Source organism: Bombyx mandarina, chromosome 17 (assembly GCF_030267445.1).
Source record: "Bombyx mandarina strain Sakado chromosome 17, ASM3026744v2".
In the NCBI taxonomy this organism is placed as follows: domain Eukaryota; kingdom Metazoa; phylum Arthropoda; class Insecta; order Lepidoptera; family Bombycidae; genus Bombyx; species Bombyx mandarina.
Genome location: NC_143223.1, coordinates 7,857,698 through 7,881,272, shown reverse-complemented (window position 1 = coordinate 7,881,272; position 23,575 = coordinate 7,857,698). Strand labels below are relative to the sequence as shown.

The following is a 23,575-nucleotide window of genomic DNA, read 5'->3' as shown; positions in this document are numbered from 1 at the left end:
CGCTTGGTACGAATACACTGGTTGTCTTAGCCTTTAAGCTACAATGTCTTCATGTATTTATTTATTTTATATATCTCCTCTTTTTTACATATGGACCTTAATAGTACAGATGTTATGAACTAATATGTTTGGTATTTTTTTATATGTGTATTGTTTATCTATATATATCAAAATAAATTGCTGTTTGTTAGTCTCGCTAAAACTCGAGAATGGCTGGACCGATTTGGTTAATTTTGGTATTGAATTATTTGTGAAGTCCAGAGAAGGTTTAAAAGGTAAATAAATATGAAAATACCCAGAATTAAATAAAAATAATTGTTTGATTTCCCTTTGATGTGTCCCCAGTTGGACGGATTCCTTTTGTTTGTTTTAAATTTATTTTATACAAAAGCTTAGGTCTTTTATTTATCGATTGAGGTACTACAAAGTCTGCCGGGTCAGCTAGTTTTTAATATAAATTATTAAATTAAATATATTTTCCCTTGCACATTTATTTTAATCATGTCAGAAATGAAAAAGAAAGGTATCGAGGCCTTTTTGTGTTATATCTAAACCTTGTCAGACAGTACATTTAAGTTCCAAATTTTAATTTACTACATTACAAGTAATTTTATTCCAGACCCCAATTTTATTTATTATAATACATTTATAAACTTGTAAAAAAAGACTATTGTTAGTCACTTCTCAAAATGAAATGAGATTTTCCAGTAGCAATAAAGTTAGGATTTCCCTCATTGAATGTAATTCAAAGGAAAACTACAATTTCTAATGCAATGTTTGAATTTTTTAAATCATGTTATATTAAAACTGTGTTACAATTATCCTCAATTCTTGTACTATATAATATCAAATTCGTTTTACAAGCACCATATTGCATGAGGGACACCTGTACTACTAGTCTTCACTTGGAATGTTTCACTTGTATTTAAAATTAATTTCATTTGGTACTGAAAAACTGATTTATCTTGTTATGACCACATAGAATATATTTGTATATATGTAAAGTTCAACTCATAAACTTAAAGCATATTTCACGAATGACAATTTTTGTAATGTATAATAACCAAATCACAAAAAATTTATAAAATTATTCTACAGACAAACTTTTGTTACTAAATTTGTTGCTACATACTGATTGCAAGAATGTTGTTCAATGTAGGTATAGATAAACAAATAAAATAAAACCATTTAATATAAGATGGAAAAATTAGCTTAACATGTACATGTCTTCCGCATTAAAACTGTATATTTCAAAACCTACTAATTTTACTGGAGTGTTTTAAAGGTTCAACATGTGATAATTTTTAAAATTAATCATCTTTGCAACTTTTATTTTTAATTTTTTACCAGTTATATTGTCTTTTAAAGATAAAATTATGTATTAATTTTGCTAATAGTAGTCAAAACATAGGTAAACTAAAAAAAAAAAGAACTACACTCTTTTGACAGTATTTATAAGAAAAATACCGGTTATACCAAATGATTCTGCATATTAACTCAATTTCGAATATTTTTGGAAATTGTACACTTTTAATGCGAAGAGACGATGTATTCAACAGAAAATTTAAATTGGCATGCAAATTAGTTAAATCTTACTTGCTAGGGTCGTAGTCAAATGTTGATTGTGATATCATAGCATTTATTTTATCCTGTTCGCTACCTTCCATGCGAGATAGATCAGCCAGTCCTTTATTAACAGTAACATCTTTATGTGGAGCTGAATTACTATTTGAGCCTTCCCACTGCTTCTTTGGTTGTTGAGAAAGTGGAACTCTGGCAACCAGGAGAGATGTATTCTTTGGAATCAAAGCATTGTCATCAACATATACTGAAACAACAACCATACCAATTACTTGTAGAATGGTAATATGAGTTGATATTTTGATAATTAAATCATTGGTGATAAGCAATACTTTATAGTAATTGATTGATTCATATTTTTAATTCGTTACTCAACAATTATTGACGTAACTAGTAAAATTTTAAATATGTATGTTTGTATTAGAAATCAATTAATTAATCAGTGTTTAAAACATGGCAACTACTACCTCTGAAGTATTGGAGTTTGTAATGAATCCCAAAATGTACAACCGATTTATTCAAAATATACGACCAAAGAACCCATTACACTGTACTTACTCTCTTTGGTTTGAGCATTAGTGATTTCTAAATCAAAGTCCGAAGTTTTGCCAATGCGTTTTTGCTGAGATATTGCAGCTTTCAGATCACCTACAGATATGTGAAGACCGTCGAATGTAACCGTGTCATAATCCAATGCACTTTTGAATTTATAGTGCACAGACATTTCCAAAATGAAAAAAAAACAAAGAAAAAGTAGAATGGATGTTACAAAACATAGCCGTTCACGTGTTACATGCAAGCTAAATCAAGAAAGTTTACAACTAAACAATATAAAGATCCCGACTATTTTGACACATTCATAATCAACTAGATGGTTTGTATTGATCGAATTTAAATACGGTATTACTTAAACTATTTAATATGCACTATATATTATAAGCAACAGAACTTATTCTCTTGAACTTTTAAGTACAAACATTCAAGATCCGGCGTCCGCCATTTTCATTTTTAAGATCGGAATTGGATTCTCAGTTTTTCTCAATCACAGACTACATAGGGTTTTATGGTTTTGCCTGGGCAAAGAACGTAGCTCATAAGGCCTAATCTCAAGAAAAAAATTGTTCATCTTGGAAAGTGCACTTTGTTACAGTTCAATATAGTAAGCTGAAACCTACTGTTTTACTTCAAAAGTAGATTATTTGTAATGTTAGTATTGAGGGGCCAAAGCCGACTACAGAAACTATTTAAAAAAATTTTTTTCCATTCGTCAACCTACTGCTAGAAGTCTCAATATTATAAGTTTTTACTACTTAAAGGATCAAAGACAATCTATCAAGAACGAAAGGAGTTAATATCATGTTTAAACGTTTATTATGCTAATCTCATCAATCACCTACTTAGACTCATCTGAACTCATTTATTATAATTTAATTTAATTCTTAACATATTTCAAATCTGAACAATTGCTTTTTATTTTAACCTATATCAATTTTGGTGCAAGAATGGTTCGGTTAAAAAAAGCTGGGTGGCAGTATTTACGTTGTAATGTCTATTGGGATATTAGTATTAAATCTGTATCATATCCATAGATGCTACAGTGGATAGAATAGAATATTATTACTTTATAAAATATGGCTAGCACGCAGGATTAACAGTTAAGTTAATTTTTTTTTAATTAACAAACCATAATCATATACATCGTCGTCGTGGCCTAAGAGATAAGACGTCCGGTGCATTCGTGTTGAGCGATGCACCCGGTGTTCGAATCTCAGGCGGGTACCAATTTTTCTAATAAAATACGTACTCAACAAATGTTCACGATTGATTTCCACGGTGAAGAAATAACATCGTGTAATAAAAATCAAACCCGCAAAATTATAATTAGCGTAATTACTGGTGGTAGGACCTCTTGTGAGTTCGCGTGGGTGGGTACCACCACCCTGCTTATTTTTGCCGTGAAGCAGTAATACGTTTCGGTTTGAAGGGTGGGGCAGCCGTTGTAACTTACTTGAGACCTTAGAACTTATATCTCAAGGTGGGTGGCGCATTTACGTTGTGGATGTCTATGGGCTCCAGTAACCACTTTACACCAGGTGGGCTGTGAACTCGTCACCCATCTAAGCAATAAAAAAAAAAAAAAAACGTATAAGATCATTAGAATTTAAAGGAAATAATTTCAAATAGTAAAATTAGCACTAACATTTTTGTGGTTATCTGCGACTAAGGCGTGTAAATTTTCCAAATTGTAAATTAAATCATAAAAGTTTTAAATATATTTACGAATCCCGAAAATGGATGAAAAAAACTTAGTAGAAAATTGAAGTGAAATTTATACAAACATCATACAATCACCAACTACGAAGGCTGAACTAGCAAAATATTAAACCATAAACTACTACCTACACAATGTATCCGACTTCGAAGTTGTTCCAAAAACGGAAACCAGAAGTCATTTACAGATTTATTAAATCATTATCTATATTTGTAACTTTACTTCAGCTTAAATAAAACGAATATTTATTAAAATTTAATTACAATTTTAAAAAAGTTACTCAGGGAAATTTTAAAGATATTTTTCAAGTTTAAATTTATTAGATGTCAAACAACATTTTTGGCAATTTGCCATGAACTTCCGGTTCAAGATAAAGACACACGCGGATCTAGTGGGAACAGAATCTAAATAATTTTAATTAACCGGGAAAGAAGACCAAATTATTTATTTTACGCTCTGCAACTATAATGTCCAATAACGGTGCTCCGGATTCATGGGAAAATGAAGCGGAAATAATAGGTGAAAAAGGTGCAAAGGATTCTAATGATGTGTCTTCAAAAATTTCCACGTTGAATGTAAATGCCATGGAATTCGTGCCTTCTTTTTCTAAGCCTTCTCAGGCTAGCGATAGTACCGATTCCCCTACCTCCCCCCAGAAATCAGAAAGCGGTTCTTCGAATTCAGCCGGGAGTCCCGTCTTAAACGGTAAGTTCGTCTTGTCATTTTCTGAAGGTAATAAAACTTTAGTCAATTCCAAATTCATAAAAATACATCTCGATATTGAATTAACTGCATCTTCACAGCAGTTTTAATGTTCCTAAAGTAAAGTATTATTTTAACAGATCCTTAGATTTCAGACGTGACCAAACGAACCTACCAATGTCCGATATCTATTTTTTTCGTATCCAGTTCTAACGGGTTATTACCAGCACGCGGCATGCCGCTTCCACTCCCTTTCAATCCACTTTCTCTTTTTCATTTTTATACCTAATGTTGTGAAAAGTGTTTTGTAGTGTTTGAACGAAATTACAAACAATTCAGTAAATTGAAGTTTGAAATGAAGCTTTCACTTTAACTTACATCTGGTGTTTTATGATGTTTAATAACACTACAATTACACTATATTTAATTTTATATGTAAATTAACTGTAAGGATTGTTATTGTCATATTTTGTTTTGGTTTAAATAATAAAAAATGGCATAATGTTATGAAATTTGTTGTACAAATCTTAGATTTTCATCATAGCTCTAAATTTGATCCATATCTGATAATCATACTATTACTTGAATATTTAATATTCTAAAATTTAATCTGTGAATATTACTATTGTAATTAGCATTTAAGGGATATTTTATATAAAGCTCATAATTGCAAAAAGTTATTCTACCTTTTGTGACTAGACACTTAAACTTCTAAATATTGTAAAACTCTTACATTATGTAAATTATTGTAAGTTTTTGTGAAAATAATGTTGAGGTTTTTTAAGTGATGTAAAATTCAGTTGCTACTACATTACAAAAATGAATCAGTGATTTTTCTCTTATCTATTCTAGAGTAAACAAGTTTGACAAGTGGACAGATGTGATAATGAGGCCTATGTTTACACATTTGAAGGATGTGGCGATGGAGGCGGAGAAAGCAGTGATGGTGGTGCAGCATCTGCTTCTCCACGTGTTGAAGAACCACCACCTACTACTGCATCTGTCCCGCCCGATGTCTCGCCCACTGCAGACAGCTGGGAAGTTGAGGCTGATGATGCACTACTCACACCTGAAGAAAACAATGAACAGGAAGAAGAAGAATTGGATACACAAGTAGGAAACACAAATCCTAACGTATGCATGAATGCTTTCTTCTTTTTCATAAATTACAAATCCCAAGAGAATTAAAAATAAGTAATGGAAGAACTTAAGCAGAATGCTCAGAAAGTCTATCTTATCTATTTCTGTCATAAAGCAGTAATGCATTTTGGTTCGAAACAACCTTTGAAGTCATTTGTCAAGGTTAGTGGTGGCATTGACGTTGATGCGGTGACCACTTAACACCAGATGGGCCATGAGATTGTCCACTCATCATAACAATAAAAAAAGAGAATTTTTATTTTTATATGTAGTTGAAGTTTTTTTTAAATTTTATTATTTTTAGTTAATTCCTCTAACCACACGTCATTTGTCTTTGCTTTGTTTATTTTCAACATGTTTAGCTAAGATAATGCTTAAGTTGTGTGGTAGTCTTTTTTAGTATTATTTAGTGTTTGCCATAAATAGATTTTGTTAGCATTGTTGTTCAAATTTAGCTAAATATTTTGAGCCATTACACAGACTTAAAACAGATTGTCTAATAAGAGTACTAAAAAATAGATCAACACATTCCATAATTGCTAGTTGTTAAAAACATTTACAATATTTTAGGCAAATAATGTATCAGAATTTTCTAGCAATACTTAAAACTTTTTTTTAAATTTATCCTTAATACCATTTTGGTTCATTTGTACGCATTTGTATATGTTTTTGTCCAGGAGGATGGTGAATTAACAAAAAAGATTCCAAAGAAAAAACCACCACGAGTAGAAGACACACGAAGCAAAAAAGAACATGTAAATGTAGTATTTATAGGACATGTAGGTAAGTTCTATTTCTTTAGTATTGCAATAAGACAACTGCTTCTAAATTGACTTTTTCTGTAATTTTAACAACACAAACCTACATGACCTCTTCTAAGATCTCCACTAGCTACCACAGGTGTTTAGTTTAGCTTTTTCTCACACAGCAGTAAAGGCATAGGCACTGCTATGCACTTGAAGAGCATAGGATTAGTTATTAGATACCATATACCTAAGCTCTCTACAGAGGATTAGCTGTAACCCTTCTTGTTAACTATATTTGTATAATCTCATACAATTCTTAAAATGTTAATTTATTATTACTTACTTATTTATGATCATGCGTCATAAATATCTGATTAAGCCTCTAATGTTGATAATTGAACGACAGCTAATAAACATACAAATCTTCCAGCTTAAAAATAACAGTTATGTTAACCCCCTTCTCCACAAATATAATTGTGGTTAGCTAAGAGGATATTAATTTTATTTGTAGATGGTTTAGTCTATAATGTCAAAATCACCTGCATATAAGATTTTCCTAATTTTAAGACTATGATTTTGCTCTGCCACACTCAGTTATTTGGAATGTTAGTTTATTTGTTGGTAGGCTCCATTGTTTAAGATCCAATTTAAATTCTGTTATTTGAAAATAATTATGTAAGTTCATGATTAATGTGATAGTAGCTTGACGGTCTATATTGTTGATCGATCTAATGTGGAATTCTGATTTTAAGCTTCATTTGTATCTATCTATGCTAAGATTCCAAAATATGATATTTAATAACTTAGAAAAGTTAGTACAATGTAACAATCAAGTGAGTACCTGAAGTCTTCAATTAAGTACGCCTAGGCCCTGAGTGCTAATTATCTCATTCAAATAAACTGATTAATTTAGAAATACCCAGGACTTCATTGTACAATCGTCAATGTCACTAACCAAGGCAGTAAAGAAATTGACAATGACCAATGAATTTATTTTCAATTATAGATGCAGGAAAGTCGACTATTGGTGGTCAAATAATGTCACTCACTGGAATGGTCGACAAAAGAACATTAGAAAAATATGAAAGAGAAGCGAGAGAGAAATCAAGAGAATCATGGTACTTATCATGGGCACTGGACACAAATCAAGAAGGTGAAATTTACTGAAACATTTATATAGTTAGTTAAATTCAATGTGATCACCTCAACAACATGTATGACTAGCTAGTAATGTAGCAAATGTACAGAAACTTGTGGAATTATCAAATTTAAGTAACAATTATAAATTATGTACATCTGATGTAATTTTAACAGTCAATATTTGAATTTTATTAGAACGAGACAAAGGCAAAACAGTAGAAGTTGGAAGAGCTTATTTTGAGACTGAAAAGAAGCATTTTACAATTCTTGATGCCCCTGGACACAAAAGTTTTGTTCCAAACATGATTGGTGGGGCTGCTCAAGCTGACCTCGCTGTATTGGTATGTATCATAGAAAATAAAATATTTACATCTATACATGCTTAAATATAAAGTACAAAGTGAGAAGTACAAAATTTAGGGGGTGCAAATTTATTTGGTAAATAATTACATTTCTTTGTATGTTTGTCAATTGAAAGTATATTGTAATGAAACTTACACAATGAAACCTTCTTGTTGTCGGTACTTTGGGTTTCTGTTACAGTACCATTAATATCTGATGGTTTAAGGAACAATTTTTTTAGTTACAATTAGTGAAATGGCCACAACAGAGCGTGGCTGGGTTCAACTAGTTGAAAATAAAGAGAAAAACAACATTAAATAATGCAGAAAAATTATTTCAACGTCCTATAATGGTCAATTGTTTTATTTTTTCGTATTTTATTGTTTTGGGTGAATATTTTTCTAAGTGGTAATAAGTAGTCACTGGAGTCCATATAGATTTGATACCACTACCCTCTCCTTCATCCATAAAGTAAGAATAATAGCTATTTCTACTCTTAAAACTAGAACTCGAAATTGAGGAAGATGCTATTGGATAAAATAAACAGTTATTTTACACATAATTACAGGTCATTTCTGCACGTAAAGGCGAATTCGAAACGGGTTTCGACAGAGGAGGACAAACTCGTGAACATGCGATGTTAGCTAAAACAGCTGGAGTGAAACATTTGGTAGCACTTGTAAACAAGATGGATGATCCAACAGTTAACTGGGATGAGAAAAGGTAAATGAGTCGTCTATTATCGAAGGTGGCAATCTGTGCATTTGGACAAAAAAATGTTATTGATATGTCAGTACAGATTGATTTGAATATAATCGTCTCCTTCAAAGAATACGGTTCAAAACCTGCATTAAATAAAGGTTAATACTTAACCTGTTATTTATCTAAGATGTCGTTCAGAAGAGTTTTGTGACTGCCAATGGAATACAAAGTCAATAATTCGTTTTTCTGATTTACCAATAATTGTCCAAAAGTCACATTGCCGGCTTTGATAATAGTCGACTCAAATTATATAATATATAACTAAATAAAATAAAACTATCTTATTATATTAGAATATTATTCAGAACTATAAAATCTCAAAGAATTAGCTCTAACCATAATATTATGTATATTTTGTGATGATTGAAATATAACTAACTAATTATAAAAAAAAGGTTTCTTAGTAAAGAGAGAAGAACAACATTAGACTTATAAAAAAATTCTACTTTAACAACCATGTATCACTTCTTGACGAAAACCAGGTTCTATAAACAGTTTGAGTTCATATCGACGCTTGAATACAAACGTGACTAAGCGACAATAAATGCACATAAATGATAGACTATATTCGATGCACAAAAAAAATGTATTTCTAGGTCTATTAAAATCATTTCAATCCTACAGCTAGATTCGTTAAAATAGAATTTTTTTCAGGAAAGTTGAAATACAACTTTAAATTAGTCTACTGTAAAATTCACGCATTGTCGCTTAGTCACGTTTGCCTTTCAAGCGTCGAAATGTAGAGATCAAGTACCACAATAAGATACCGATTCGATAAGATACCCGGTATACTCTCAAGTGATGCGACTACTGCAGTCATATTCAGATCCCTTAGGGGGGTCCAGTGTCCACAGTCCACCAGTGCGGGCATCCGGACGATGACGCGCAGCACGCGCTCGAAACGTGCCCGCGTTGGGAGCACTCGTGGCGAGATCTCGTCGCGGTGCTGGGGAGAAACCTCTCCTTGTGGGCTGTCGTCGCCCGCATGTTAGATGATCAGGGCTCGTGGGAGGCCATGGCCAGGTTTTGTGACCTGGTAATGGCGTCCCGTGAGGCTGAGGAGCGTGAAAGGGAGTGGGATCCCTCTTCAGCACCTCAGCGCAGAAGGTGGGATGGCCGGCGAGGGCGTGAAGCTCCCGCTCAGCCCCCGTAGGGACTATCAGGTGGCGGGTGCGGGGGCGCCCGGTACTCGACTGTCGGTCCGGTGGTGGGGCGGTGCAAGGTGGCTCCTGTGCGCGGCCCACGGTGTATCTCCCGAAATGACGTCCTTCGGGATTTTCCCGGAGATGAAATCCCGTCTTATCATCAGGACGGGTACCGGCAAAGGCGGACTTTCGGCGCGCACTGCGGTACCGTAGGTCTGGTGTAGCCGGTGTGGTGGAGCTCGATGGGGCTTAGTCGGTAGTCGTTCTGCGGGGCAAGTGCTTCGCGCGCCTTTTTCAAGGCGTAGTCTCTTGCGAGGAATTCGGGGAGGTGGAGGACCTTGGCCCTCCTCGTCCCCCTCTTCCTCTCAGGAGGCGCCGGAGTCCGACATAACCCGGTTCGTTACCCCCCGGACCGGGTATCCGTAAATGGATTCCTCAGCGTTAAAAAAAAAAAAAAAGGGGGTCCACAGTGAAAAAAACCATCTTGTAATGAAAAACAAACTTCCCAAAATATATGCAATTTATACTGTATATCACTTATGGTAGAATGTATTGTATGCTCTTTTAGGTTGATACCATTATCATCATAACACCATTGTGCTTATTTCTATAGCAACCACAGTTATCCATTCCGGCTTAATGGTAGGAATTTTGTGATTTATATCTTATGACAATGGGGATTTCTACCTTATGTTTAATTGATGGTGGTATTCAATTGTAATTTGTATAAGTACCAGTACACTAAAAAAAGTGGTCCCTGAACTCATTCACCCATCTAAGTATTAAAAATGCTAACAATAATAATAAATAAAGTGTAGTGCATTCCTGTAAAGTAATTTTTATCAAAACATTTACCCATAATATCTAAATCCACACATGGTATCTATCTTTTGCATATAAAGAAGTCTGTTGATGAATGTTTGTTGCTAGTATTAAGTTTGTAGGCCTAATCACTACAATTTTTTATATAATTTTTATAGATATAATGAATGTCGAGACAAAATTTTGCCTTATCTTAAGAAATTGGGTTTCAATACAGCGAAAGACCTATCCTTCCTTCCTGTTTCCGGCCAAACTGGACAAGGTTTATTAGAACGAGTATGTATATTCAGTTATATTATTTATTGTCTTTTTGTGTAAATATTGTTTTATATGTCATATATTTTTTCAGCTAACTGAAGATGTATGTCCATGGTACCGTGGACCATCTTTTATCCAACTCATCGACGAGCTTCCGTCTCTAAACCGTAAGATCGATGGTCCATTTATTATGCCTGTTGTTGATAAATATAAGGACATGGGAACGGTCCTCATGGGCAAGGTGGAAGCAGGAACTACCCGTAAATCCAGTACATTATTTCTGATGCCAAACAGGGTAAAAATAGCATATTCAAAACATAACTTGTATAAATTTAATAAATTGGAATATTAACCTTAATTAAACATTAAACACAGGTGCAAGTAACAGTTGATCAACTTTGGTCCGATGACATTGAGGTAACCTCTATTGGGCCTGGTGAAAATGTCAAAGTAAAACTTAAAGGAATTGAAGAAGAAGATGTATCTCCTGGTTTTGTTCTTTGCGACGTAACCGAACCGATTACGACAGGAAGAGTAAGATAATTTATGCGAAATAGTATTAAATTTGTTTACAAAATGCCTACATTACTATACATTTGGACTTTAGTATTAATTCTTGATTTTTAAATTTTCTGTTGCAACTTTTTAAAACTTGATATTCTCTATCATTCCCATAAAGTAATAGATACATATTTTAATATCTACCAGTGAAATTTGATTGATTTTTTTACAGGTTTTCGATGCCCAAGTTGTGATTCTAGAACACAAATCCATAATTTGTGCTGGTTACTCTGCTGTTATGCACATACACTGTGCTGCTGAAGAAATTACTGTTAAGGTAAATTCCAGATTGTTAGATTTCAAACAAACCATATTGTTTTCAAGATGATTTTAACTCTGTTAGTTATTAAAAAAATTAGGGGGAACAAGGAAAGAAGAAAATGTTTTAAGTTTTTGAAATCATTCTGCAATAGTCATTGATTTTATCTTTAAAAAAGCGGCGCGACACTATAACCCTCCTGTAGTGGCCGCCTCCAACTACATATCCGACCCAGGCGACGAGGCAACACAATGCCGCCGTTGCCCTTAACATATCGTATCATATCCTCCTGATCCACTCTCGGTACTTTAAGGCACCCCAAGCATCGTTCATCGTTCTCGTGTGCAACCTAGCCTAGGTGTCTATGTGCTAGGAAACCCAGAGTTTCTCGCCTTATCTTCTCAGAGGGTTCCGATTCCTATTAGGTGGTATATTCGGCGAAGCACCGCTCTTGCTACGGCTAGTGTTAGCATATTCTCTCAGGTGTGAGCTCACAAACCCATCCGTAATCTCTTATGTTACCTGCGATTAGGTAGAGAAACAAATTAATATTTTTTTATATTCAAAACCTTGCACTCTACGTATTATTTACACTTACCTGAGAACAATATAATTTAGGTTAAACTGCAAACTGCAAAATCACTAGATCAGTGTGTTGTTCCTTTACATGAATGTGCATGCACATTTTTTGGTGTATGGTACAAACAGGAATATATTCTTCAATCTACCCTCACTTTAAATATAACTCTCTAGATTAATTAAAAATAGTGAGCTCACATATTAATCACATAGAAATTCCCTTTTTTATTTACTTAAATGAGTCAACGAGTTTACGGCTCACCTGACGTTAAGCGGTTATCTGAGAGCCTATCACAACGTGAATGCTGCCGCTCACCTTATGACATGAGGTTGAAGTCCCAATTATTGTAAAATGGGAAACGAGTGAAACGAGTCTGACAGTCTTAAAACCATAATACATTACTACTCCTTTTTTTTCCTCCTTATTAGCTGGTAGCCTAAGGGGCTATTCCAGCTACGCGCGGATGGGTAGGTGAGCTCATGGGAGCAACCTAAGAGAATTTGCTAACACTAGCCCTATCAAGAGCAATGCTTCGCAGCATCTACCGCCGGATCAGAATCGCGACCCACTTAGGAGACTCTGCGAGAAACTCAGTGGGGTGTGTCTTTGAGTTAGTTCGCACGTAGAACTCTTTGTCGCAATCTATGAGTTCGACGAGGACAGTGTTCGGTGCTTGAGGAGCCCAAAAACATAGAAGAGTGAACGCGGGCGATCCGACAAGACATGAATCGAGCGACGGCGGCTCTGAGTTGCTCCGTCGCCTAGGTCGGATATGTACTATTTCTTGGCACTCTGTTAGTACAACTACTTGTCCGTGGTCATCATATGTTTTATCACCAGCAATATTCAAATTTATATATAAGTTTGCAGGCTATTGACAAATGTAATGCATTAGAGTGCTAAAATTTTAATAGGTGTAAAATATAACATCTGAAAACTTCTCATCCATATAAATCCTTTTTTAATATAATTTCCAGGCTTTGATTTGTTTGGTTGACAAAAAGACTGGAGAGAAGTCGAAAACGAGACCACGCTTTGTGAAACAAGATCAGGTTGCTATTATGAGGATAGAATGTGCAGGAGTTATATGCTTAGAACCATTCAAGAAATTTGCTCAAATGGGCAGGTTCACATTAAGAGACGAAAGTAAGTTGTTTTAAACTGGCATATTGAATATATGAGCTCATAGCCAACTTAGGTTAAATAGTTGCCATTTCAGGGACTACATTTTACCTTGGGATATGAAAACTAAATCTGAAAACAGATGTCATTTTTTACAATAGTGAATTACCAAACGAGAGTCATGTCACCGAGACTTACTTAACCTACTAAGTAATTTGATTAATATTAAAAATCCTGCTCATCTCTTTTAGATGAGCTTAGTTATAAATAACAATCACCAGTAAAAATTAAATTATTAATTGGAGTGCTATAAAAACAATCAGAAACATGAAATATTTTGTGGAAAAACTTTCATTGTTGAAATATATTTAATACAATAATACAAATGTGCAGAGAATCTTTTTAAACAGATACAAATATCTGATATAAGTTTGATATATCTCCTTTTTTAATTCTTGACATCAGAAACAAAAAGGTCCAATATATCCATACATCAAATAGCAATTCATTCTATTGTTTTTATTTTTTGATTACCATCTAGAGATATAGACTCGTATAGTAGACTATATAGATCGTACTAATGCTTCTTCTGGCGATTCATGCTAATGAATGATAATTCCTTGGAAAATTTACCCTTTTCCGAAATCTATTTAGTAGCAAAGTATTATTCAATTTACGGTGTTCACCTATAAATGTAATGATTCCATTTCCATCCATTTCATTCTCTATCAGGACGCAGATGATACTGTATTAACTGCATTCTGCTTTGTTTCGAAATTGTTACTTATCATGTGATTTCACTAAATACAATCTATATTATTTTTCAGATAAAACCATTGCTATCGGAAAAGTTTTGAAGGTGATTGAGTAAATCGGCACTACATTGTAATTTAGCTAGGTTAGGCCTTTTGAGAACCTATTAATATTTGCAAAGTGCATGTAAAATGTATTCCAGGGTCTCAAAATCCTGAGAAAGCTCGAGTACAGCTTGTTATATTATTTTTCATAGGAAACAATATATTTTCTGCATATTTAGTTGTCTATTATTATTATATTCAGTTAGATCGTTTCAAATATTTCTTATTACATGTTGTTGATAGTAACTTGTAAAAGTTTCAATTAACAACATATGTAAAATTACTAACATTCTCAATAAACTTTACACAACTGTGAAATAAATGTTTTTTGTTTTTTGATAAATTTATACTCAAAAGTTAAAGGTTTATATAAAAAGGTACTAACTAACACTACAAAATAAAACAAAAAAAGCTAAATTATTGGAGTTGTAATGTCATTGTAGTTGTCGATGGTGAGACTCTCACTCTTCATGCTGGAGTGATCTCTAACAAGTAACAAATTGATGCCATCTAGAAATTGGTCACTCTAATCTTATTAGTCTAATTGATACTTATATAAGTATATGATTGATAGTAATTACGATATATTTTTACATAATAATATCAGTTAATTATATAGTGCTGTTTATTTTTAAAATATTCTTTATATTACATACTTTTATTCCCGCTTATTACTTTAATTTGCGTTCAATTTCACTTAAATACATATTGAAGTTGTAGTTTCTTTATATACACTGCAATGTGTACTTGTTATGTTGAATTATATATTTTGCAATATTTTATTGTGGTAGATTTATAGTTTTTACATTTTAAGATTCTGATTGAAACTAAAATTCAGTTAATCAGCTTAATCACAAAAAGAAAAGGAATATAAAGTTTGTTTAATTAAATTCATTCTTATTTGGTCACTTGTATTTTAGAATTATAACTTGGTTGGAGTAGAATTTGGTAATTAAGTTGTGTAAAAATATTGAAATGCCTTGTTGATCGTAATTTACACATAGTACTTATATCACTGAAAATAAACACGGCGGTGCGCATTAATATTAATTCCACCACAAGATATTAACCATGTTTATTATGAATTTTATAAATTGTCACCTTTAACAATACAATAAAATTTATACATTATAAAGTTATTGTATATGATTTTATTTATTTATTTAAATGAGCGGAAGAGCAGTGAGGTGTGCATATCTCGTTACAGTTTCCTTATGATTAAATTTATTTAAAATCCTTGTTAATGATTGGAAATTGGGCCCAGAGATCTGCACCTCTCCACGTCACGCATTATGGCGTCTGTCAGAATATCTTAATGTAGGTTGGAATTCGATTCGGCTTAAAATAATTTTTTGCACATTGTTTGATTTTATCCTAGCGCTTCTCATTGCGATTTAGTATAAAATAAAATTGAAAATTACACTACAAATCCTAAAGATTAATTTTCGCGTATAAATCTGTCTTCACGAATTGTCATAGAACAACAAATTGGGGCTAGCAGTTTTTTTTGTACCTAAATATTCTCGCTAGATTCTAAGATTTATTCGACTGGAGATTGGTGTCGAAAAGTTTTTATATGGGGAAAACAAATAAAAATCGCGAAACAGTTAAATCACCTGAATATTGCAATCAAAATAATAAAAAAAAAAGTTCGCCTTAAATACTATTATTTACATTTTACAAGCTTATTGGCGCATATTTCGTCTATTGTCGTTCGTCGTTGTTAATGGCCAAGGTTACAGACAGTGTTATCTGTAGAGAATAAATAAGATGCGTTAATATATTACTAGTAAAATGGAACGAAACAACAGCTTAAGCATACCTAGTTTTATGTAGATAAGTAATAAAATATTTTGATAAATATATGTGTTTCAGTCAACGGGTATACACAACTTTTTAAAATTTTTAGTGAACATGGCGACTGGTACTTATCGGTTCATTCTTGCCTTATGTTCACGAGTGATTGTGATGATCGAGGTGGACCGTAGGCTTTTTTTCTATGAAAAGCCTATATAAAATGTCTTGTCCGAAAAACATCCCTGCGTTTAAATATATCCTGTATGAAATATTTAAACAAAATCTAGAACAATAAATTCTGTTCCTTGTAGACGGCAATCAGACAATTTAATAAGTTGTAGCAACAGATAATATTTTCAAGACTTCATTTTTCATCTAACTTTTTTATCTTTTACGGTCGTACAATCCACAGCTGTGTGTTACGTTGAAGTGTCGCCACTTCCCGACAATTGCATGGTATCTATGGTGATGGACTATGGTATTCCTTTCATTATTTTTTGTAACTAATTATCACACGTGATTGGTACTTTACGGACCGATACCATTTTAGGTCGCTTTACGACTTTTACTACTAGTATTTTAATATTGTCAATATCCAATATTATTTGTTTTTAAATTGGACTACTGCCTACATACAGTTACGCCGGTAAGAGTAACGCCATCTATCAACGAATATCGAAGGATCCAGAATGCTCGAGAATTACAACGCCCTCTATTGACAGATAGCTGAAACTGCGACTAGAGGTGTTGTGGAACATTCTCGATAATTCTAGGGATAAGGTATCGACTATAAAAGCGTTGTAGGGATGGCACGCAGTCACTCAGTAATCGGAACTCGAAGCGAAACAGCGAACGGATCACCTGAAGCGAATCGGAACAAGCGAATTGAGAGTTTTAAAGTGTTTAAGTGTTTTAAGTGTTGAATACAGTTAAGTTCTACTTTGGTGAAATTTTTATTTACCCCGAACCCCAGCGCGTAACAATACTTCGAACCATTCATGTAATTTATTTTTCTGTCGATACACATGAAGGTTTTTTAAACTGTGTCTAGAGCGGGTGGGCCTGATATTTGATGTAGGCTGGCTTCTGGAATTAAGCAATTGTGCTTCTACACATCTAGTTACGTTTAGGAAAAGGATATGGATCATACCATCGCCATACCATAGAAATAAAAAATATTTATAAAATATGACTATCTTTCTGTGTATTAAATGCCAATTTCGTTGGTTAATTGCCTAATTTATAGGCCGTATCAAATCATTGACATCTTAAGATAATGTGATAGTAGATGTGGCTCATTAGATTAGAAAGCCTCTTGAAAGGCGGGATCTTATGTGACGTTTTCGATTACCTTCCGGCGTAGTGAGCAGATCGGACCTTTGAGGTGGTTCTGGTACAGGTATTTCTCCACAATTAGGAATTGATATTTTAGAAGACAGCCGTTCAGGATACTTAATTTTACTTTTTGGTTGCTTACCTTTTGTATCAGTTAGACATAAATCACTAACCGATGGGTGGTTCGTTCAAATCATAGGAATGGGACCCAACTTTATTTCTTTTTGTTCTTCTGAACTTCTTTCGTTCTTTTGAACTTCTGAACGAATACAAGATTTCTAAATGTTGTTTGAAGCTCTTCGCAACAGCGCTTTCTCCCAAACTCTTTACAACCAAAAGCATTGATTTGTGACGCGCCTATGAGCGTAAAAAACGCATTTAAAGAAGTATTTGGTGAAGAATCTACTGTAAAAATGTGCTGGGCCCATGCAGAAATAATAATTATGACCAATGTAGAAAAATTTGTAAGCAAAAAAAAAAGACTATTACAGGATATTGATGGGTTACGGGCCACCAGAAAAGAAAAAACCATGCCGGGCAGACGACGAGAGTGCGATCCACCGTGTCCAAGTCGCAAGCACAATGGTGGGACTCTACCGTCGGCTCGGCTCCGACCCGGTGCAGGAACTCAACAAAGCAACCATGCCTAGTGAGCACCTGCATGAGCTGGATAATGAGGCGTCTTCTGTCACGATTCACCCAGTCCACAATGGCTGGGCGAATCGCCTCGACGGTCCTACGACCAGCCGAAGGATCGGCCAGCCGCCTGGACCATGACTCCAGCACGGACCGCCGAGATTGGGCGCTCTGCGCTCTGACCACACTGGGCACTGGCTGGGACGCGCCACGCCCCGGGCACGAAGGTCACTGATAGTCAGCGGTGAGTGCCTCCGCCTCTAGGACCCAAGGCGGCGTCCCAGCCAGTACACACGCCGCCTCGAAAGAGATGGTTCGATAAACATGAATGACACTGATCGCGAAGATGCGTTGCGGCTGTTGCAGCAAATTCCCTACCCCACGGCCAGGGACTGGCCCGACACGGGCGCCCCATATAGGGCCATTGATCGCACCACCCTTGTATAGAGACGGCGCGTCACCTGGTCAGGCCCCCCGATATTGGACAGAAGCCGGCTTGACGCGCCGACTATTCCCAACAAACGAGGGACCAGGATCTGAAAGTGAGCACGGAAAGTCGAACGACTGTCCAGAATGAGGCCGGGGTGTTTCAACTGCACCCCGACCCCAATACGAACGCCTCCAACCACGATATGGACATCGACAGGTGGCACCCTCCGGGGCCTGTGGAACTATATGGCCTCGGATTTACTGAGCGCCACGTCGAGGCTCGATCTCCTGATTTTGCCGATGACATGCGCCACCCCAGTGCTAGCAAGACGGGCAGACTCAGCAAAACTCTCCCCGGGGGCCTGGGAGGAGGGCACCCCTCAGCATCCAGTCATACCCGGTATTAAAAAAAAAATGGGCCGAGCACCGACCCCTGTGGAACACCGCGCACGACTGGGAACCGGTGCACAATCCCACCGTGTCCGGTACACGTGACTTATCTGTGCTCAAAGAAGGGACCCACCAGCCGGCGAGGGTAGGAGGCACTCCGTGTCTTTCCAGTGCCTCCCCTATCACGGAACAGAGCAGGGTGTTAAACGCATTGGCGATATTGAGCGACACCGCTAAGGCCACCCCGCCCGTTGATTGGCCCTCTCGGAAGCCATACTGCTCCGCCAACAGATCCCAACGGGTCCCACTCCGACCAGAAGCTGGATGATGCCGGCCGCCAGAATGCGTTCCAGCAGCTTGCCCACCTCATCCAGCAACAGGATGGGACGGTACCCGGCGGCGGTATCCACCGGGCGAAAGCAACACCTGCCTTAATCATACAATAAGATTTTTTTTTATGTCGTAATAACAAGGATTGATTAGTTAAAAAAAACTGAGTTAGCTTACTGTTTTGCAATTGTTAGTGTATATTAAGATTGCAGTTGTTGATTTTTTTTGCACTTTAATTAGATAAACACGACTGATTAACTGGTGTTTCATTTAGAATAACTCATGTTCTTAACAGTTTAATAGGTGATGAGTTTGAAAAAAATAGATTTAAATATTTTGTTGCACACACAGAATTATCAGTTTTACTTTTAGTTAACAAATAGTCATTTAGTAAAACAGATTAGATTTATAGATTAAACAGTATATTAGATTTGATTTATTTGATGAGCAAATTTAGTGTACAATTCAGTATTTTTGGTGGTAATTTCGAATATTTGAATAGAAAAAATTGCATTTACAGTTGTAGGATTAAATACTACCCTAAAAAAATAGTGATTACGAAAGAAAAAACATTCTATTGGAAAAAATCGTATCTTTTTATGATATTTTATAGTGACTATGTACTTTTTCCAATACCTGTTAATAAAATATTCACCTAATGCTGTTGTCATACAGTTCCATTTTATGTAGGTATTGATTTATTGTTCTGTATGAGTGCGACTTAAACATTCAAATTCTCGCTAGAACAGGACTACATATTATTGTCTTATTGATTTGCAGATTATTTATTAGAGGGAAGGAAATTCGGAATCATTCAATTTATTTTCAATTTTAAATTATTATAAAACTAATCTGCTATGTACTCCAGATTTTCATAAAATGAAATTAATACTTAAGTTTATTAAATATTTTATTGTGTACTTGAACCTGTGCTAAATTAAAAGACTCAAAAACCTTTATGATCTTCAATATCTTCCCTTATGTACAATTATTTCTAAAAGGAAGATCTGCAATAACTAATTATTAGAAAGTGTTCAATTATAATTTAATTTCAAGATATGCACAATAAAATTTGTTGACATGTGTCCAAATTACGACAAAAACTGAGTTTATAACATGTTGATCTTCTAATAAAGCAATCATTAACAGTACTATTGAATTACAACATAGCAAGTGTTGAGATAAACTCAGTGATAGTCATAACTCGGGTAAAATTTACACTGAAAAACGAAGCTAAATTGTACTAACTCCCTTTATATTAATTAAATATAGATTAAGACTAAAATAAACACATTGAGAATACAATACATTAAGAATAAATCAACATAGAGCTTTTTTATATTCACAATAACTTCCTTCATCAAACATCACTCAGTCTTTAATCCAGACATACTTAATATTAAATTCACATTTATAATCTACTAATTTAGTGAAATAAGGCTAACTACCAATATTGAACAAATATTCTTTCATCAGTCTCAATATCATACTTAAGTACCAACCTACAAAGTACCTACTGCTGGATTTGACAGACCTTTAATCCTGAATTTTTATGCTGCTTTTGGTTACATTTTGATTAACTTGATCATTTTCATATTCAACGAAATCATCAAACAAACTGGGCCATGCTTCCGTGTCATCGTAGCTGCTGAGATCATTTCCAACAAACTCACAAAAATTTAAAAACATGTACCATGTATCTTTTGGAATGCCTCTGATTTGTGGGTTCTTCTCAAGGTAATTTAGCCATCGATCCAAGATTGGAGGCTCATTATTTGTGAATACTAAGCGCCACAAAACAATAGCTATATCTGAAGGTAAGATTCTTTGTCCAGAACTAACATCTAGCCCAAACTTAAAGGTAAATCTATACAAATCCTTAAATTGCTCTGGTTCTCTTTGCATTTCAACAGATATGTCACCTAATTTGTGTTGTATACCTTTAATTGAATCAGTTTTCATATTTTTTAGGCCTTGAACAAACTCTGACTTTGTAAATCTACACATTTGACTAGCATTTAACTTCCATGCCAAAATTAAAACTTTAAAATCATCAGGACTTAAATTAAGGTCATTACATAGATTTTCAATGCCTTCTGCTAAGATAGCATCTTCTATAGAATCTTTATATTGGTTAAATAACAGATTTATTTTGGTTTCCGATATCTTCTCACTTGATCCTAGTGATGACATTGTCCGTGGAATTGTTGGTAACTTTGGGTTGAATAGTTTAGGAGTTTTTTCACAAACGAAGTTTTTCTGCACATTTAATGGATCACATGAACTTTGTTCACCAAAAGAGTTCAATACTTTCAAGTTATTCATGTTTGTATTCAAATTATTTTCACTAGTACTTAAAAGGGGCTCCACTTGAGGATAAACTGACACAGAAACAGATATATCTGTCACCTCTAAAATATAGAAAACATCACATTAACAACATTAGTTTAATTAACATTTTTCTCAGTAAACTACATACTCACCATCATTTTTTGCGTGGGATCCTGTGATACTTCTTATTTCAGCATTAGCTTGAGATTTGAAACAGCTGAGACAGTGGCCCATTGGATAAACTGTTGTAATATAATTTTGAATACATAAAAAATGTTCCACATCCAAAACTTCGACTTACGAGCCTCTCACTCCTTTTATACATAATGTGAGAACTTAATTAGTTTTTTTTCCTGTTATCGAAGTACTGTAAAGGCAAATAATGACTGAATTAAAACAATTGATAATATTTTTATTTTGAAACTTACTAGATTTTTTTTCTAAGGATTAACTTACTAAACGTTACATATTTCTTTTTGCTCTCTATAGAAGCTACAAGGTAAGATTTCAGTAATTGATATTATATGTACCAAAATCCACCAATACCAAATTGAGTTGATTTTGATTAGAAACTAAAATTTTTATTTTTCGTAGATCTTCAATCTTTGGAGATCATACCACAGTGTCATTGGTGTAATCTATGTTGCATTTTAATGCCTAATATTACATTATCGTACTGGTACGAAAGTATTAATTAGTAAACTAAATCAGAGATAGTTTAATTCAAAAAAGAAGTAGACTTTCCCACATATTCTATAAATTACACGAATTTAAGAAAGCGTGGAATGAACAGAAATCTTTATTTACTTTCTACAATGCTGTTGTACTCCGAAACGATCTGATCTGTGGGAACAAACAATTCTATTGGTTCTAGATTTTAATATTATTTATTAAATATTCCACAACACGGTGAATACAGTCCTTGTCCGCGTGTGTTGGAATCGTGATCGCGGAGTGACCGTGTGTGTTCGTTTAGTCCGGGCAACTTGGCATTGGCGGAGTCACTGGTGAGCGGGGGCAAATGAATGCTTAGACTGCGATTATTCAACCACTCACCATCAGAAGGGCCATATACTCGCCTGCCTACACCGGCAATAAAAAAAAGGTTGAGGTCGTCATGAAGATCTACCATATAATACATACCCAACGTTCAAAAGTGCTCCAACATATATCCTTATGGAATAGGATGACTTGGAGCGAGTTTACGTGAGTGCGGGCCGCATGAGCGAACACTACAATTGCATAGGTCATGATTGAACGTATGCAAGTTTTGTAGAGTGTCACCTTGTTACGAAGGGACTGTTTAATTTGCTTGAAGATCATGAGGTAGAGACGATCGATTAGGAACACAATCCCTCCTAAGCACTTGAAGAGGCCAAGGTTAGGGTTGAGTAAAGATATTTAAGACGGAAATAGAGTTCCGTGCCTAATTCGAGAAGGAATACTTGGAGTGGCGTCGGGAAGGCGAAGGTTGATATCGATGCACCGCTTCCGGAACTGTTGTCCTAAATTGGTAGCTGCGATCTGGAGAGACAGGAACGTTATTTGGTGTTTAAGGAACTGTTACTAAAATGAAATAGTTTATAGAAAAAGTTATCCATATTCATTAGTGAGCTAAAACTTCAATCTCATTTCATAATTTTATGCTGAAATTCATCTGGTTTACTTACACCGTTTTTTAAATACTAGAATATGCTGAACTCTGAGTACTGATCCACCAAGTTCAGATCTCTCCTGGTAATCCTGGTTAAAAAATAGACATCGAAAGTAAATCTTTATAAGCCAACCACTTATGCCATAATCTCACATTTCTACTGCCGCAAAAAGTATACTACCTACCTATTATTTATAATTCCTGGTGGTAGGACCTCTTGTGAGACCGCGCGGGTGGGTACCACCACCCTGCCTATTTCTGCCGTGAAGCAGTAATGGGTTTCGGTTTGAAGGGTGGGGCAGCCGTTGTAACTATACCTGAGACCTTAGAACTTATATCTCAAGGTGGGTGGCGCATTTACGTTGTGGATGTCTATGGGCTCCA

General features: G+C 34.9%; 3 protein-coding genes across 9 annotated transcripts in view; 1 reads left to right on the top strand and 2 right to left on the bottom strand.

Annotated features, from left to right (window-relative positions):
- snama (something that sticks like glue) overlaps nt 1-2,609 on the bottom strand; it is a 36,980-nt gene extending 34,371 nt beyond the window's left edge. Inside the window, 2 exon segments of the mRNA XM_089734521.1 lie at nt 1,597-1,828; nt 2,140-2,609. Of these exon segments, the coding sequence (XP_089590647.1) occupies nt 1,597-1,828; nt 2,140-2,305 (398 nt within the window). The 5' untranslated portion in view covers nt 2,306-2,609.
- Nucleotides 2,610-3,963: 1,354 nt separating this feature from the next.
- eRF3 (eukaryotic translation release factor 3) lies at nt 3,964-16,150 on the top strand. 6 transcript variants are annotated; one of them, XM_028171164.2, is made up of 12 exons: nt 3,964-4,558; nt 5,469-5,689; nt 6,373-6,478; nt 7,448-7,594; nt 7,777-7,922; nt 8,492-8,646; nt 10,811-10,928; nt 11,002-11,205; nt 11,286-11,444; nt 11,644-11,748; nt 13,288-13,456; nt 14,260-16,150. In XM_028171164.2, the coding sequence occupies exons 1-12, from the start codon at nt 4,321-4,323 to the stop codon at nt 14,301-14,303; spliced, it is 1,812 nt and encodes a 603-aa protein (XP_028026965.2). In that variant the 5' UTR covers nt 3,964-4,320; the 3' UTR covers nt 14,304-16,150. The 6 variants fall into 6 exon arrangements, with proteins under 6 accessions (XP_028026965.2, XP_028026966.2, XP_089590648.1 ...); XM_028171165.2 differs by having other exon boundaries at nt 3,979-4,558; nt 5,469-5,668; XM_089734522.1 differs by having other exon boundaries at nt 4,187-4,372; nt 5,469-5,668.
- Nucleotides 16,151-20,098: 3,948 nt separating this feature from the next.
- On the bottom strand, nt 20,099-22,388 carry SCCRO3 (defective in cullin neddylation 1 domain containing SCCRO3). Of its 2 annotated transcripts, none has more exons than XM_028171343.2 (3): nt 21,994-22,388; nt 21,690-21,904; nt 20,099-21,617 (listed from the first exon to the last, which is right to left on the bottom strand). In XM_028171343.2, exons 2-3 carry the CDS (start codon nt 21,769-21,771, stop codon nt 20,743-20,745), a joined length of 957 nt encoding a protein of 318 aa, XP_028027144.2. In that variant the 5' UTR covers nt 21,772-21,904; nt 21,994-22,388; the 3' UTR covers nt 20,099-20,742. The 2 variants fall into 2 exon arrangements, with proteins under 2 accessions (XP_028027144.2, XP_028027143.2); XM_028171342.2 differs by having other exon boundaries at nt 21,690-21,923; nt 21,994-22,164.
- Between the last annotated feature and the right edge of the window lie 1,187 nt (nt 22,389-23,575).

Excerpts from the sequence above, each read along its gene's own strand:
- eRF3 (XM_028171164.2), top strand. The coding sequence starts at position 4,321 with ATGTCCAATAACGGTGCTCCGGATTCATGGGAAAATGAAGCGGAAATA. Across the intron at positions 6,479-7,447 it reads AGTATTTATAGGACATGTAG|ATGCAGGAAAGTCGACTATT; the intron begins GTAAGTTCTATT and ends TTTCAATTATAG. Across the intron at positions 11,206-11,285 it reads TATTTCTGATGCCAAACAGG|GTGCAAGTAACAGTTGATCA; the intron begins GTAAAAATAGCA and ends CATTAAACACAG.
- SCCRO3 (XM_028171343.2), bottom strand. The coding sequence starts at position 21,771 with ATGGGCCACTGTCTCAGCTGTTTCAAATCTCAAGCTAATGCTGAAATA. Across the intron at positions 21,618-21,689 it reads ATCCCACGCAAAAAATGATG|AGGTGACAGATATATCTGTT; the intron begins GTGAGTATGTAG and ends TCTATATTTTAG.